The sequence below is a fragment of the Caloenas nicobarica genome, chromosome 2, assembly GCF_036013445.1.
Source record: "Caloenas nicobarica isolate bCalNic1 chromosome 2, bCalNic1.hap1, whole genome shotgun sequence".
NCBI classification, from domain to species: Eukaryota; Metazoa; Chordata; class Aves; order Columbiformes; family Columbidae; genus Caloenas; species Caloenas nicobarica.
Window position 1 is genome coordinate 97,538,790 of NC_088246.1, and position 17,565 is coordinate 97,556,354.

General features: G+C 39.6%; 1 protein-coding gene across 1 annotated transcript; it reads right to left on the minus strand.

Moving 5' to 3' along the window:
* Positions 1–209: 209 nt before the first annotated feature.
* Positions 210–17,481, minus strand: FH (fumarate hydratase). Its single transcript, XM_065628151.1, has 10 exons — positions 17,345–17,481; positions 12,204–12,338; positions 11,335–11,445; positions 8,591–8,767; positions 7,820–8,002; positions 6,687–6,852; positions 4,675–4,878; positions 3,565–3,692; positions 1,741–1,894; positions 210–416 (listed from the first exon to the last, which is right to left on the minus strand). Exons 1-10 carry the CDS (start codon positions 17,456–17,458, stop codon positions 274–276), a joined length of 1,515 nt encoding a protein of 504 aa, XP_065484223.1. The 5' UTR covers positions 17,459–17,481; the 3' UTR covers positions 210–273.
* Positions 17,482–17,565: the final 84 nt, after the last annotated feature.

Sequence of the window (17,565 nt, forward strand, 5' to 3'; positions counted from 1 at the left end):
CTGTCGTGATTCTTGCCGCCTCTTACAAAAATACCTTTTCAGTTAGATCAATATTGACATTTTACCTATTTTCTATAATATATATATATATAAAATCACAGCTGTAGAATCTTCCCCATAAGATCAGTTCACCCGATCTGTTACAAATTACTTTTTAACATACATTACTACCATAAAATCTAGGGCATGAGAAATGAAACACAAGCATATGGTATTTGTTTCATTTTATTTAGTTTTTACATTAAGAACACTTTTTTTTTTTTGGTACAGAAGCTACTGAGGACCCAACATGTCTTTAGGCTTCACCCACTGATCGAACTGATCCGAGGTCAGGAACCCCAGCTTTATGGCAGCTTCTTTTAACGTCGTCCCTTCTTTGTGTGCTGTTTTGGCAATCTTAGCTGCTTTATCGTATCCTGTAACAAAACAAAACGAAGAAGTTAGCCATTTGCAGTTTCAGAAGACTTGTTAGAGGTGAGAAAAAAAGTGGGACACTTGGCCTTTGGAGAATTAATTTGCTAGATATTGCTATTTCTGTTTAACTCAATTTGCTGTAAATGTACATCAAATGTCTACACCAACTTACTTAAAGTGAAGGTAAACTCTGTTATTCTGGTGTTAATGCATTTAGATAAAAGTTTTCTATGACTTTATCCTTTTAAAAAATCTCATTGTGTAATCTTTCACTTTCTTTATTATTAGCAGTCAAATCAGGACAACGGGTCCACAGATTCTCCCAATCCCCCTTTTTTTTAACTCTAGTCAGAATTATTTTTATAATGCCCTGGTACAGCCACTGCAAGGAGGACATGTCTTTTTCAACAGCAATAGCAGCTGTTGACGTTAAAGTAAATTAACGTTTGGCCTGAGCCACAACTTGGTCTCCTAAACACTGTGACAATACAAATAACATGTGTGAAATAACATTAGGGCAAAATATTTCAGTATAATTGTGGCAGTTGCACTTTCCCCCTCCCATGCCCTGAGAACTAGTGTGGCAGTTGCACATCCCCCTCTCAGAACTGGGGCCTTCAATGGGGCAGCCGACGGCTCTTTGTGGAGACCCAGAGTCGGTGGGCAGGGTCGTCAGCAGAGGAGGGGCCAAGAGCGCCCACTGCCCAGAGAAGCCGAGAAGCTTCTGGAATGCCCACAGCCAGATCTGAACAGACTATAAATGGGGTTCCCGCCAGAGACCCCTTTTGTGTGGTCTCCTCGGAGCTGCAGGTCTGCCATGCTGCCGGAGTCCCTCCGCTTAGACGGAGAAGCCGTCTAAGTTAACCTCCCGGGATGGGGAGCGCCTCACCTCCGTGTGTGGGTGAGTGATAAATTACTGAATATATGCTTTAATAAGTCCTCGCCTGGTAGGCAAGTGTAAATTCGTCGTCTGGGACAGATGAGTGTAAAGTCCTGGCTGCAGTAGGCTAGTGTTTATCTCTTATGGGCAAAACGGGGCAGAGAGGGCTCTGGTTTGTTTTCTTGTGAGTGTGTATATGCACGCTGTGGATCCTCATTATTCTTATTTCGCTGCACCCCAAATAATCTCCTAACCTAATATCCGAACCTGTATATTATGTTATCGGAGTGCTAACTAATTGTATAAACCCCATTTCTAATTGGTTTATCAGCAGTGCTTTTCCGGCCAGAATAAAGTTTGTTTTGGACCTTGTTGTCCGCCTAAACTTATTTTGGGGTGCCTCTGTGACAATAATGTTTTGAGAAGTTTCTGAGCCTTAAACCTACCTATATGTGGGTTCAGTGCTGTTACCAACATCAGAGATTCGCTCATGAGTTTGTTGATCCTGTCTGTATTGGCTTGGATTCCAACTACACAGTTGTCAGTGAAAGAAACACAAACATCGCCAAGAAGTCTTGCGGAGTTTAAAACATTTTTGATCTGAAAGAAAAACATACCAACTGTTACATTCAGACATTAACAGCTGCACAGTTTGGCACATCTGTTCATAACCAGTATCCCCCCCACAATATCCACTCCTTTACAAGGCTGTTTGTACAAAAGGAGCACAGCCAATCGTGCACCCTTCTCCTTCAGCAGGGCAAGCTCGGTCACTCCTATTTGGAGGAATTTGTGAGAAGGATTCAACAGCAGAACAACTCTTGCAGAAAGACGATCCCAGTATGTGTAATCATTTTGTTACAACAGTTCACAAATAACCAAGGAAAAAAATACATGAAGGCATTTGAGTCACCGTCATCCCCCCCTCAGGTACCAATCAAGATAAGACATCTAAAAATATAAAGTACAATAACATCTGGCATTAGTCCTCTACTTTGACAAGCCATGACATGCCACTTCTTTTTTTGAGAGGTGGCTGTTTCTATCAAACTTTATCTTTTGTTAGGTACCTCTCTTGGCTGCTCAATGATTTATTTTTTTCCTCTTCAAAACCTTGTGCTATGTACTTAGAAGAAGTATGTTCAGATTACCGGAAAACAAAAACAACAAAAAACAAACAAAAAACCCATAAAAAAAACCCAAAGAGGCAAACAAAAAAACCCGAACCAAAACAAAAAAACATTGAAGTACAGACACAGCAAGGAAGAGATAAATACTGATTTTTATTATAAGATTTCCATTTTCTTTCAATAATTTCTAACTAGCATAATAAAAAAGCAGTATCAGTTAGTATAGGCTATGCAGAAAAGTAACACATGACATGCTGCTTCCTTTGTGTCTCTTATTTCTAACAAGACAACAAAACCTCAAAAACTTTCCTTTTCTTTCTATTTAGTATTAGGATCTTTTCTGCAAGACACCTTAATTCTTTCTAAACTATCATCCTTACCTTAACCTTCAGCATCTTATACACAGTTCTCTATAATCTTCTGATTTGATGCTTTTGTTTGTATTCTTTTCCTCAATTTTGCCTCTATTTATTTTTCCTTCTTGGTTTTAAGGAAAAAAAGAGTAGGTAGCCCAAAGAAGACAATAAGAATTATGACTTGGTGTCAAAACATCCAAATTTCAGTACAAGGTGATCTGTAACACTCAATTAACTTGACTTTTTAAAATTAAATATATAGACTCAGCAGTATGTATCTTGAGGTATCCCGCTCACACTGTAGAAGGTAGACATTCTTTTAAATACTGAAGTTTAAGACTAACCATTTAGAATTTTACATGACTCCCTTGCCAAAAGAATGTAATCCTTTAGTATTCAGCAGTAACAGAAATTAGTAACAGATAGTTGCTAAAGAAAAAATATCTTCCTTTTTAGCTAAAATACTAAATTCTTTTTGGCTTTAGACAAAATTTTATCTCAGTTTGTGTTCCTCTCTCCCTACTTCTTAGACTGATGATAAGCATACGTTGTTAAGATAAAACTTTATCTGCACAAGATAGTTTCATGTAAAAAAGATTGCCAGTTCCCTGTCAAATAACAAGGACTTACCATACAAAATAATAAAATTTGTTCTCACAGTTTATTAAATTCTCTGGCGCTTGTATTGACCAAATATTCGCTGAGGTTTTTTTACCCACAAGTTATCTCATTCTAGAAACAATGCTTTTAAAAGTCCTAGATATTTAAAGCTTTAGGAACTTACCATCATAGGCTTAAAAACATTCAGTTCAAAGTGTCCATTGCTGCCTCCTACAGTAACAGCAACGTGGTTTCCCATAACCTGGGCAGCCACCATGGTTACAGCTTCACACTGGGTAGGGTTCACTTTTCCTGGTTGTGGAAGGGAGAGAAAAACGTTACCAAAGAAGGAGGAGGAAGGGAAAAACAAACAAACACACACCTGTCATTTCCTCATTTACCAAATCATGTTCAACAGAAGACGTTTTGTAGAAGATAAACATGTCTTACTCATCTGTATCTGTGCACCACAGAAAATAAGTAATTTCCATAAGTGATATTGTCTGTACTATTCCAATAATTCAGCAAGGATTTTTAAAGCAGCTATAGCTGCTTTAGCAATATACCAAGACACTGAGAGCTGGATCAAATGTGCATGAGCTAAGCAGCTGTTAATTACTACCGTTCCTAATAGTAAAGAGATTGTAACCTGTCTTTACTCATGCAAGTGAGTGTTTCTGGTAAATCACTACCAGATCTCAGTCACTTTAAGAAAAGTATTACTAATTTGTTAAAATTACTTTGTAATAGGATTCATATACTATGTTGACTTTGTCAGGAAAAAAAAAAAAATAGAGTGGCCTCCCAACAAGGAAGTTTTACAGTTGATTTAATTTCTAGAAATAATCCTAATAAGAACATTCACTATCTGCTTTTTTTAAAGCCAGATATGATTACAACCTGTTCCTTTTATAATTTATCATACAGGAAGAACATGCTTAGAATAGTTTTGGATGTACAATATTCAAATATACATACTTTTTTAGGGGGCAAGGAATGATTACTAATATTATTGCAATTCTAAAAGAAGGTTTTGAGAAGTATGCCTGTATTACTGAAGTCATATGTTCACAGATACTACTCTCCCCTACATACTTGCCAACACACACCACATGCAAACATGTATTTTTATGAACACAAATTTTGGTAAAATACGGCAGAAGATAAAAACTGATACAAGTGTTGAATCAGGGACTTACTAACATTCACAGTGGTGTTTAGTAAATATCTGTTAAGAGTTAGAGATCCAAAACAAAAGAAACACGCAATTTTTCTCTGTACGTTTTCTCTGTACCTGGCATGATGCTGCTTCCTGGTTCGTTTTCAGGCAGGATGAGTTCTCCTAGTCCAGAGCGTGGTCCAGAACCCAGGAAGCGAATATCGTTAGCTATTTTCATCAGGCTGCATGCCACTGTGTTCATAGCCCCACTGAGTTCAACTAGAGCATCATGAGCCGCAAGAGCTTCAAACTTATTTGGAGCAGTGACAAAAGGCAAACCTAGAGGGAGGGAGGGAAATATTAAACCTGTGAGGTGCTTCCTTGCAGGCATAAAACAGATAACCAAACACATAATTAGCTTAATAATTTAAAAAATGTTACTAACACTGTAAGATCATCTCTCTTCTCTAGACTTTTCCTCACGTATCTCTTAAATGGATTAGATAAATATAAAAGTCACTAAAATACAGAATAATATTAAATTTGAACATCTAGCCACAACAAATGTACAAATCTCAGGTTTTCATGCTGCGGTGCATACTAAGCATTGCTTTGCACCACAAATGTGAATGTCAATAATCTCTTACGAGTTAGCCCAAACTTCTGTATTTCTTCCATTAAGTCAAGTTAGATTCTTTAGTTTGTCAATCTCTGTGATGCTTGCTTTCAGTTATGAAAATGGAGGGGTTTGCAGCACAGTGCAAACACTAGGATAAAGAAAAAGTTATCACAATGGAATTAGCTACTTAAAGAAAAAAGATGCATCCAAGGGAACAACAAACCAGGCAGAACATGAGAAGGCTGATTCAGACTAGGGAGGATGCCTGAAACTGCTGCCAACAGCAAGACCACAGGAGCAGTGGAAGTAACAGCTCTATTTACATTAATTAAATGCCTGAGATGTAAGGCTAGGTTCCCTAACAAAAAACATCTCTTCAGGGCTTTGCCCTGGAAGAAAAGTCTCAGCAGAATTTTACTAGTGGTGATGGATGTGCACAGGGATGCCAACTGCCGGCTGGACTTCTGCCCCACAACACTACTGATCTGGGCCTACGTTGCCAGTTTAAATAAGAGTAGCATACCACTATTTGCTAGAAAAACAGCAAAACTTCTACCAGGTTTTGCAGTTCTTTCCAAACACCAAATCCCACCCAACTCGTACAGGCTTCTGAATTGCACAGCTGCCTTCTCAGCTGCAGAGATCATTCCAAACTTTCCATTTTGCCCTTCCCACTAAACTTCCCCTATAAGAACATGTGGAAGTTCAATAGTCTGCCCTACTTGTTTTCAACTCCTACAACCTGCCCATATGGTGCATCTCACCAGCGTTAAGGTGGAAGACCTTACCACCACCAATGGCTTCCTCAAGCACCAAAACAAGCCCTATACTGCCTCCCAGCAGCTGTTGCTTATGACAAGTTACTTCTTCCCTGTCAGGGTACAAGAAAATTTTGACCCTCTGTGAGACAGTGAATAACTGATCCATTAAAACAAAAATACTGCTGATAAGCAGGTTTGGGTGTTACAGCAAATTTAGGTGAGAGACATAGGCATTCATTTTGGGGGCATTTTTAAAACCGATACTGAGACACAGAAGAACTGGCACATAGATCAAAAAACTCAGTGGCTCTGTAAATTAAATCTATAAAGACAGCATCAAAAAAATCAGACAGCTAAGTTTTACTTTCACATGAAAAAAGGCAGTGGCTTTGGGAGGTCTTTTTTTTTTTTTTCTTCTTTTGTGCCAAGTCGCTGCAGATTAAATGAGTCAGAGGAGCAGAGGTCAAGACAGATGCTAGACTAATAATAGAAGCTTGAAACTGTACCCATCTCCAATAAGCCTTGCTAAGGAAAACATGGCCATTTCTGTCACTTTCAGTGCCTTGGGTATAATTACAAAAATACATTCCATCAAAAATCCTAAGCACAAGGCATATAAAATACAACATCAACAGAAAGTTGCTTGTTAAAATATAAAGATAATTTGAGCAGCTTATGAGAATTATGGAAACTGAAAGATTTTGTTTGAATTTGACTCTATGTTATATATACTGCTTTACTGATAACTCTGAAATATCATTCCTCACCTGTCAGTTCAGCCACTTTAGCAGCAACTTTCTCAGCAAAGCCAATTCTTGTGTTTAATCCTGTACCAACTGCAGTCCCACCAGCTGCCAGCTGATACACTCTCGGCATAGTTGACTCAATCCTAGCCACGCCGTATTTAATTTGTTGCACATAGCCACTAAATTCCTTTGAAAGAAAGGAGAACAAGATAAAGGAACAGAGACAACAACCAAGAATAAGCATCTAGAATTACTCAGATTTTTAACATGACGGGACTTATTTCTTTAAAAACCTGAAGGCAAAGAACTTCACAGAGATGCTAGGTCTTAGCACATTTTCATTAAGAGGGAAAAGGTACATATATTAAAAGACTGCTCTCACAGTATGAACACTTACACATAAAAACAGCCTGCATGTACACAAATGTATTCACAATGCATCTTTCTCTTGTCTTTTATGTCAGTTGTGTGCTTAGCAAGATCTGAATCCAAGGTAAATCAGATCACAGATTAAATTACTGTTCTCAAAGTACAATTAGAGAACTGGATCCCGGTCTTTTTTCACTTAATTTTAGTTAGCGAAGAATCCACCTGCGCATTCTTGGAAAAAACAAAGTTTACATGGATTTTTATCAGTTCAGTTTACACTAATTCATTACCAGATTGATGTAATATAAGCCATTCTTGACAATATGACAACAAATATCTGCTATCACATACATATACACACACACATATATCTACACAAGATCATACATCAAGGATTTTTATTCAAAATACTTAGTAGATGTGCATTGGCAAAACTTGGTTTATGTAAGCTTACAGATTACAGACTACCTACCTTCTTCCTTTCAATGCCATTGTAATAGATATATCACGATATTTGGTAATGGAATACGATTTAAAAAATAATTTATATCTTACTATTGTTAGAAGTAACACACACACGGAAAAAGAAATTTTAAAAATGATGATGCAGTAATTAGACTACAGCATCCAGCAAACTCCAATAAAGATGAAAACACTTTGAAAGTCAGCCACTTTCCTATTATTTCTCTTAAGATCTCAACTTGATTTAGGCTTCCTCAATTTTGCCTCAGTTTCTACCAATATATTCACAAGAATTTTCCAAACAAATGCATAAATATTTTTACCTGTCCAAGCGTAAGTGGAACAGCATCTTGTGTATGAGTGCGCCCTATTTTTATGATTTGGGAAAACTCTTTGGATTTTGCTTCAAGTGCATTCTGTAGCTTCTTTAGTCCAGGTAACAACACCTCATGAACCTCCTGGGCAGCAGCAATATGCATTGCTGTTGGGAAAGTGTCATTTGAACTCTGTGAAGGAAGTTCAAGAAATTTATTTACAAACTTTTCCCACCATTGTTGCTGTTAAGGTATGGCTTTATTTTCTTTATTTTATTCTTTATTTTATGAACAGGAAGAAACTAAACTAAGAGAAAGCAACTTAGCAATGTTCCACAAGTCAATCTGCAGGAAAAATAAAATCTTCTAAACTCCAGTCCAGCACCTTATTGATAAAGTTTTTATAATTATACCCACAGAAAGTAAATTACATGAGTAGACTGTTCACAACAACATTGGGACCAAAGAAAGAAAAATATTTGCTAAAGTAGTTATGAGAGACAGGTAACAGATAGATGGATGATTTTTAAAGCAATTGTAGGTGGCTTTAAGACACCTACATGTTGCTTTGGTAATGTTAAATCCATTCCCAGGAGATGGAGAAAGCAAAAAATACCAGGTAGTGATAGAACCAAGTCAGTGACTTAAACTTCGGCTAATCTGAAGAACGTACTAAGAGTGAACTTTTTTTTTTTTTAAATCTAAACAGTGGCTATAAGACAACTTCAAAAAAAAAAAAGCCTTTTGACATTAAAAGTTATATAATGCGAGTATAACAACCTGGCTTTTGTTAACATGATCATTTGGATGTACTGGGGTTTTGCTCCCCAGTTTGCCCCCCAGTATCTCAATGGCTCTATTGCTGATGACTTCATTGACATTCATATTGGTTTGAGTTCCAGAACCAGTCTGCCACACCACCAGTGGAAAGTGATCATTTAACTTTCCTTCAGCTACCTATAATGGAAAAAAAGAGAGAGAAAAGTTGTTCTACTGGGGGGAAAAAAAAAAAAAGCATAAACTTGAGAATTTTATAGCTATAATTCAAAGAATGTTCTCCATTATATTTGTAAATATACATATAACAATTGTGAATTCACACGAGAGTAATTGAGAATTTCAAATAATACCAGATATTAAAAGAACAAAAAACTTTTGCTATGCTTTTTGAGGATGCCAAATTCTGAAATAGAGAAATATTTAATTTTATTTCATGTTCTACAGTGATAGAAAGATTTTTAAAAGGTCTTTTAGGTTATATCTTCCATTTCCCAAACAACGCAGATGATTTTATAAGTCAAAAAACAGCCCCCTACTTCCCAAATTTTAAAACAATTTGGATTCTAATCCTCTTGAGGAGGACTAGAGGTACTGCATGCTGGTTCTCCCTTCCACAGTTATTTGTTCAGGTTAGTGAGATCTCCTAGGGAAGGAAAATATGTGAAGTAGTTTCTCAATCACAGCACATAAGGTGCTTCAAGGTAGTGATCCAGTGTTGTGTATCTCATTGGGTCATGAGCATCCTTTGAGTGTCAGAAATATCAGTTTTCAGACAGCAGTTATCTGTTTATAAACTCCTCACAGCATGGGTGCACTGCTTTCTCCTAAGAAATCAATCTCAGCAGCTGCACAATTTCATCATGAACACCAATGACAGCTACACAACAACTTGAATTAGGAGCATTCAAAAGTCCATTCCTTATGGGAAACAGTCCCCCAGAGGAGGTGTTTTTGTCAAAGCTCATCTGTCATGCACATGGAGTACATATTTGTATAATTTGACTCCAAAATTTCCCCAGAAATGAATTTCATACAGGGAAGTTTCAGACCTCTTAAATTTGTAGACATTAGATTTTGCATCAACAAAATGAGAGGGCAGATGGTTGCTGGTACCACACACCTTCTTCCTGTAAGGCATGCTTTCCCTAGAACTGCTCTGGACACACATGGCTTTAAATTGTTAAATTGGGAGGACTCGTGACTGTTTTTACTGTACCTCAACTGTAACTGAATGCGTTACACATATAAACGAGAGAATCACACGGACAAGATTCAAGTGTGTTGACGTGCTGATTACCCACAGGAACAAGTTCCAATCAGACAAAAATGGATATACCAACTTACATCTTCTGTAAGCAGGCACTGCCTTCTCAAATCACAACAGAAGAGCAGTAACAAATACTCTCTGTTTTATCTACATTTTTGGAGCCTGCTGAACGTTATAGGCATTTAGAGATTCTTCTAATATGTTTCTGATAGTATCAAAATCTGTGCTCAGAAGTATCACCTACATGCATATTAGCCTCAGAAAAGTCAAGAATGCAAAGCAAAGGATATGTTGTCACAACTCTGAGGCTAAGTGACTATCCAGATCATTAGGATCCATCACTCCTTCCAGAATCGTGCTTTTCAGGAAAGGCTTTTATGTATTTCCCATCTTGTACAGGGGCAAAGTTCCCACCTCCAAAAGTAACTTGGTTCCTTGCTGTGTCTCTTTGCTTTTCAGTAATATTACAACTTTTTTTGGAGGTAAGGGAAAGGACAGCACTGCAGAGGTGTTTTTAAATCACAACAAAAAAAACCCAAACAAGTTTCAGAGTCCAGAATCTAAACTAAGTAGCATTTAGCCACCAAAACTTTTGATCCACCTTTAATTAGGAGAATCCTAGAAATCACAAGAAGAGACTGGACATATTCTGGAAATCTCCAGAGCTCCTGGGTTTTGGGACTTATGGTGCCATAGCTAATAGAAAGAAGAGAAGGCCTTCTGCAAATAGTGAAATATTTTGAAGCTAGTCAGAACAAGAAAGCTCTGTAAAACAATGCTTCTAGATAAATACATCTGTTGGTTTACACAAAGCAACACACCTGGTTATTACCATACCTCAAATAATGGTCATTGACAACTCTGTGCACTTGGATGGCATTTATCCCGAGAAAGAGGAGATGGCTCTGTGTGTCACATCATGTCCTCTTTAGCTATAAAAGTGATACTTAAAAAGCACAGATTTGCTAGTAAACTTAAGTCTGTAAAGGAAATAGACCAGTAACAGAGAAATTTTTCAGGTTGCAGATGGTCTTCACACTACCGAGATGCAATTGCTTAAGAGATTGGAGACTTCCAAAATGACAAAGCTTTGCTTGGCATGTCAGACTTCACATTAGCAGAATGAACCAAGATTCCATTCCCCTCTTAAGTTTTTTCATACTGTTCATCTGGTAAAAGTCAATGCTATGCCAGTAATGAGTAGCCTTCAATAGAGGCCAAAACTTACACTGTTTTTAACACTTAAGTATCAAAATGTATTTGAACATTCTACTATTTCTATAAATGTAAGAACTAAAATAGTAAAACATTGTATTAAGTGATTTATCAACCTGAAAAACAAAATTTACTAACAATAAATGCTTTCCTCTAACAATCTGAGAAATGCAAAAGGCCTTCCCTCAGCCTCCAAACTTCCTGTGAAAAGCTTAACCAAAATACAATGAGAGTTCTAGTATTTTGAACAGTTTGTTCCTACCTCATTTGCCGCCTTTACAATAGCATCAGCAATCTTTGGGTCAAGACCATAATCTTGATTTACTTCAGCAGCTGCTCTCTTCAAGATGCCAAAAGCTCTTATAACTTGAACCTGAGACACAAGAATAAGTTTAAATACGTTGTTGGGGGGGGGGGGGGTTGTTTGTTTGTTTCCCCAAAGGACATTTTCGGAACTTATAGCACAGACCTAGTCCTAAACCAAACGCCTTCTGAACTTAAATCCAGCAGCAGTCCATCAACCAAACCAAAGAGCAATCAGGTCACACTGCCTATGCTCCCATTAACAGTGACATTTATCCAAGCACTATAGAAAGCAATACACATCTCATCCTTTCATTGTAAATCCAGGTGTGCTTTGTGTAGCAAAACAGACTACATGCATTAAAATTAACAAAAAAGGAGAACTGGTTCTATTTCTAAAATAGCCTTTTTGAGGGCAAACTGACGAAGTACCAGCACACTAATCCACTATGCACAGCTACATGTGAAAAAGTAACTTTGTATCAACTGCTGCTACACTAAACATCTTCAATAACAAAGTACATAATGCTATACTATAACAAACTATTCAGTCTTTCATCTTCATAAAAATGAAAGATTTCTATTCATCCTGGTTATTAAAAAAAATAAGCAACACAGTAAAATAATTATTTAAAAGCAACATTCAGTTTATTTAAATGAAACAAAAAGTATTTCTAACACAGAAATATATCCTGCCATGAAATTTCTACCTTTAATTAAAATCCTAAGTTGCTCATATTCCCAGTAAAAGTCTGAGAAGAAGGTATTCAGTCTCACATCCAAAACACACTTAAAGAGAAGAAATGAACACAGCTTTAAATTACTTACTGGCATTCTTTCTGAAACACCTCCAATCTTGAAGTTCATTGTAGATCTTACAGTCTGGGCACCATAGTATTTGTCACTTGGGACCTTCAGTTCACCAAAGGTATCATATTCTATCCTAAAAGCCTCTTGAGTGGACTATGGAAAAGGAAAAAAATGTATTTCGAACACTGATCAACAGCACACCATTTTTGAAAGCAGATATAGTTAAGAAAAAATGTGCAAGAAATGGGAAAAAAACAAGGACACATTGCTAGTCATGGGTATTTTTCTAATTATATCTTCAAAGTTAAGACATTGTTCTAGTTTGAGTACCTGTCTCACCAGAAGTCACAACTACTAATGTGTGTAGCTTAGCTGACCTGCTGGTGACAAGGCAGCACTGTAAGACTTAAGACCTCGGCTACCTACTGTACAAAACACATCTTCCTGACAAAAGATTCAGTGTCTTCTTTTTGAAGAATTAGTAACTTATCTTACCATTTCCAGAACTGGTGTTTTGTTAAAACCAAACTGAAGAACTAGCATGGTAAGAATTCAGGTGGCATCCACCCAGGCAACACACATGTAACGCAATCCCTATCTGAAATCCACACTGCACATGGGATAGAAGGTAAGGGTGCAACTGATTAATTCAGTACCAAGTTACTGATAGTTAAGTATCTTCTTAAGCCTAATTAACCAAGAACACAGTTGCCCTACCTGTGCAACACGAGGAAGCTGCATCTAGACATACTTTGTGCAATATTTCCATAAGGCAGTTTTCTGTATTATGCACGCGTTATTATCTAACACAGACAAAGGTAAATTAATTTTAGCTGACATATATCAAAGTAATTTTTTACTTTTTGTGAAACAGCCCACTCATTTGTGATGATGTGATCACATCCACATGGAGCTCTGCAAACATTATGGGATAGGCAGGAAGCAAGAGCAGTTTACTCTTCCTGTCGCCATGCCTTGGCCAAAGTCCCAATTTTCTGTGAGGAAGGTGTTCATCTTTCCTCAGACGAGGAGATTACCTTGTTGCAGTATCTTCAGAAAGGGGAAGAAGCCTTTTAAAATTCTTAATAATAGATGGAGTAAAACAATCCCAGCTCCATAAGTAGGGTATATACAATGCCAGGCTTTGACCTAACCTTGACCCTCAGGGATGAGTCCTGGGGACAGCTTTTTCAGAGCATCAAGTCAGTATTGCAGCGCAGTGAAAGAAGAAAAGCAAATGTTAGAAACTATTAAGAAAATAAGAGGATACAAGAAGAAACATTGCTGTGCCACCATGGTTCATCTAGATTCTGAAGTCTTTCTGCAGATTTGGTTCTTTTATCTCAACAAGCATATTATTGGAAACACTTCAAAGAAAGGCAATATGGCTGATGAAAGGTAGGGAACAGCTTCCTTAAGACAACTGACTTTTTCATTCAGAAAGGAGACAACTTGGGGTTTGAAGGAAAACCGAGGTCTATAAAAGCATTAGTAGAATGGCAATAGGCACTAGCTGTTCGCTGTCTCTTCCCATACACGAAACAGTCATGTTAGGCTAGCAAGAGTCAGGTTTAAAGGCAGGAAAAAGAAGCAGCTCTTCACACCAATAGCAGACTGACGGAACTCCTTGCCAGCTGATACTGCGGTTGCAAGAAGACCACACGAGTCCAGGGAATGCGAGATAAGCACTCAGAAGGAAGATCTAAACTGGGTTATTATACAAGCCGCAGACTCGGGAAAATCCTCTGGGTCAGAATAAGAGGAAAGCATTGTGTGTGTTTGCATAGTTCTTACTCTTCCCTAGGTGTCCACTTCTGAAGCCAGACTGTTCCTCTATTTTCTTGCTTTATTTGCTCCTTGCTGGGTGGGTCTCGGTCTTCTTGGACAGGAGCACAGCCAGGCACTGGGCAGAACACCCTCTCCAGCAACACTGACATTCTGCAGCAGCCAGTCCAGGTCCCCATCATGGCAGATGTCAAGCTGCAGGTGGTAGTGGCATGAGGGGTGGTGTTCCAGCCTTTTTACTCTCCTCGCTCCACTTGCTTAGGGCACTCTTGCGGAGTAGGTCACGCATGGGACCCAGGAGAAACTGCAGCCCAGCCCACAAACAGCAAGGGTTAGAGCTCTCACATTGCTGTCCCGCTCCCCACACCTTGTGTTGTGGTTGACACTCTCCCAGACACTGACCCCACATGAATACAAAGCTTAGTGTGGACCAATACGCCATTCCTACGTTCTTTAATCCTCTTTATCCTATTTTAATCACCTTGCATTCATTTACATGCTAGCATGAAACAGAACATAGTCAACACTTATTGGGTATCTTACTACCAAAAATGTTTTAATAGGAATGCTTGTCAGTCTTACAGTAGATGTCCACATATTAATATTCCAACAAAAGCTATCGCTGATGCCTCTGAAATCCCTGCTTTTGATATTTGGATGCCTTGTGTAAGCAGCCAATGTCAAGCTTTTCCTAGAGCAGGATAAGCAGAACCAATTCAGTTCCAAGCTCAGCTCTTGATATCATCACTAGTTCAATCACTAAAAGTATCCACGCTCAAACAACATAAAAAAGTTTAACTACCTGTAGCGTTTTAGACAAAAAAAACTAGTGATTGCACAACTGATTCCTCAAACTTACATAATTCCAATGTCAATAATGGTGAAACAAAGATAAATAGGATCAGTACCTCCTCGTACCTTGTAACAACAAAATCCTGTTATGAAAAAAATAAATTATTTCCCTAGCTGATTCCACATTACACACATCCACAAACTCCAATGAAGTTAACAGGGTTACGTACTTTAAGCTGAATGTCATTTGCTGATTAATAAAGTAACAAGTGACATTAGGTAAAAAAGCAAAGTGATATTTTCTCATACCTACTAAAGTAACTAAACTAAACTTCAGCGTTACCTTCAGATTAATGTAGCAGCCTGCAGAAGGCACTGAATTTTTATGCAAAAAATCATGCTTCCCCCACCCGCTTAGAAAGAATTCACCCACAAGTAGCTTTATGAGCTGAAGGTCCCAGTTCCTGTATCTGTGCTTTTGCCTTGTTGCAGGGAACTGATCACCTCAAACTGATTGCACCATAACGCACTAGAGATTTTTAAATGGCAGAATTGCTGCAATAACGTTTCCCGTGGAAAATTACATTCTTATTTAAGGATGTAGCAACTTTTGGATGTAAGTATTTCAGTTCAAATAATCATCACTTTTAGCATGTCAAAACCAATCTTTAAAGGCCAGCAGAAAATATGATTTGTGTTCAACTGCTCTCCTTTAGCAGACGAAGAATACTTCCATTTTTAATTGTCATTTCTCCTTTATAATGTGGAGTCACAAATTCTGAAATTAACTCTTTAGAAACCAAAACCAAATATTTTACAACATTCAGCTGAAGGACCATTATGACGACAATTCCATTTAAAACATCTTGTGCAACCCGGCTCTAAGTTAAGGTGACACAATAGTCATACCAAAGCACAACATGCATGTTTGGTTGTGTCTATATGAGGGGTTCCGAAACCCCTCTTGCTGAGGAAAAATCTCTGCAAGCATCAAAAAATAGCATGTTGGTACATTTTTTGTTGGTACTTAAGTACAACTTAAGTACTTGTTGGTACATTTTTTGTGGTCCTCTTGGAAATAAGAACATAGAAAAATTTCCTGTAAGAATTCAAGGGCTACTTGAGTTCCAGATTCACTGAGGGACATTTTGCTATAACTTTAGCTGTTACTTAAACCCAAGCAATTAATACTGTCTATTTACAGGACAGGTCATATTTCTGACCAGCACAGATCAAAATGCATATATTTCATGTAAGACTACAGCCTTTCATAAATACAGGGTCTTCAGCAATGAATGAAGACTCATCTATAATGTTTTTCTTGAATGATGCCAAACAGAAAAATAAAAAAGGGAACCACCTGACAGACAGGCCAATTGCTTATGAGTTACATGGTCTCCTCTGACAAAGGTTTTCTTATACAGGTACATTTCATTCACCATGCAGTTTACTCATTCATGTGGAAGCTTGTGTTTTCAATGCCATTTTGTATACCATAATAAATATCACAGACTGGGACCTAACGTTCTAGTTAAATTTATTAACTAATTTAGTAAACTAAGTAATAAAAATAATGCAGTGATTAATCAAATCCTAAATATCTCACTTTCTGCTGGAATTCTTCTGAGTCTTGAGTTACCTCCTTGTTTTAAGGAGTGAACTTAAAGAGACGCACGTGAGACTAAAGTTTCTATGCAACATCCTAGGTGTTAACACTGAGATTCAGGTTTCCTTATTCAAAGAGCATTTTCATTTCGACACCAAACCGCACACAATAAACAAGTTGCATTTGCATTTCAGCCTGACAATCAACTGACTATACTCGAACAAGAGGTCACTACCAGTTCTCAGTTGAAAGCTCTTAGTTTTCAGGCAGCCTCAAAGATTTTCCAGATAGCCCCATTTCTGTGAGGATACAGCTTTTTTTTTTTTTTTTTTTGGTACTTCAACAGCTCTGAGAAAGGGCATGACATTTCTGTGGAAGAAGCTGCCGCACGCCACAGCTCTGCCCCAGCAGGTCCTGCAGTAACACCTTTCCTGGCAGCCTGGCCGTGCCGGGACAGCTCACGGCCGCGCTCAGGACGTAAATCTCATCCCCCGGGCAGCGCACCCGGGCAGCTGCGCGCTGCAGATACCACCAGCCCGGCCCTGGGCGCAACCACCGCCTCGGGGCTGCAAATCTGCGGGGCCCCGCCGCAAGCCGCACGGCGCTGGGCAGGGACAGGCCCCTCAGCCTGCCCGGCGGAAGAGGGAAACGGCCGCGGAAGACTGACCGGGGCTGGCGGCAACGTCTTCCCGGTGCCGCTGCCGCCGCCCTCCCCGCGGGGGAACACCCCGGTCAAAGGCCCCGTGCCCGCCGCCCTCGGCCCGGCCCGATCGGCAGCCGCCGTTCCCTCAGGCAGCGCGTTCGCCCGCTCCCCGCTGCCCTCCGCTGCTCCGGCGGCGGTGGGAAGGAACGAGGGGGGGCGGCCGAGGGCCGCGATCACCGACGGGCGCAGGGAGAGGGGTCAGGGCGGCAGCGGCGGGCAGCGGCAGTTAGAGGTCACCGGTCCCCCCGCCCCCCCGCCCGCCGGGGTGCTCACCATGGCGGCGCGCGGCAGCGGGCCCCAACGGGCGGCGGCGCGCGGGGGCGGCTGGCGCGCGAGGAGGCCGGCGGCGCGGCCCAGGCGGCGGCAGGCGCGGAGTGAGGGGTGCATGGCGAGGGCGGCGGGGAGCAGCGCCGGGGGCCGGCCGCGGGGAGGGGGAGGGAGGGGAGAGCGGGCCCGCCCCGGACGAGCGTCAAGGTAGTAGAGGCGTCCATCAC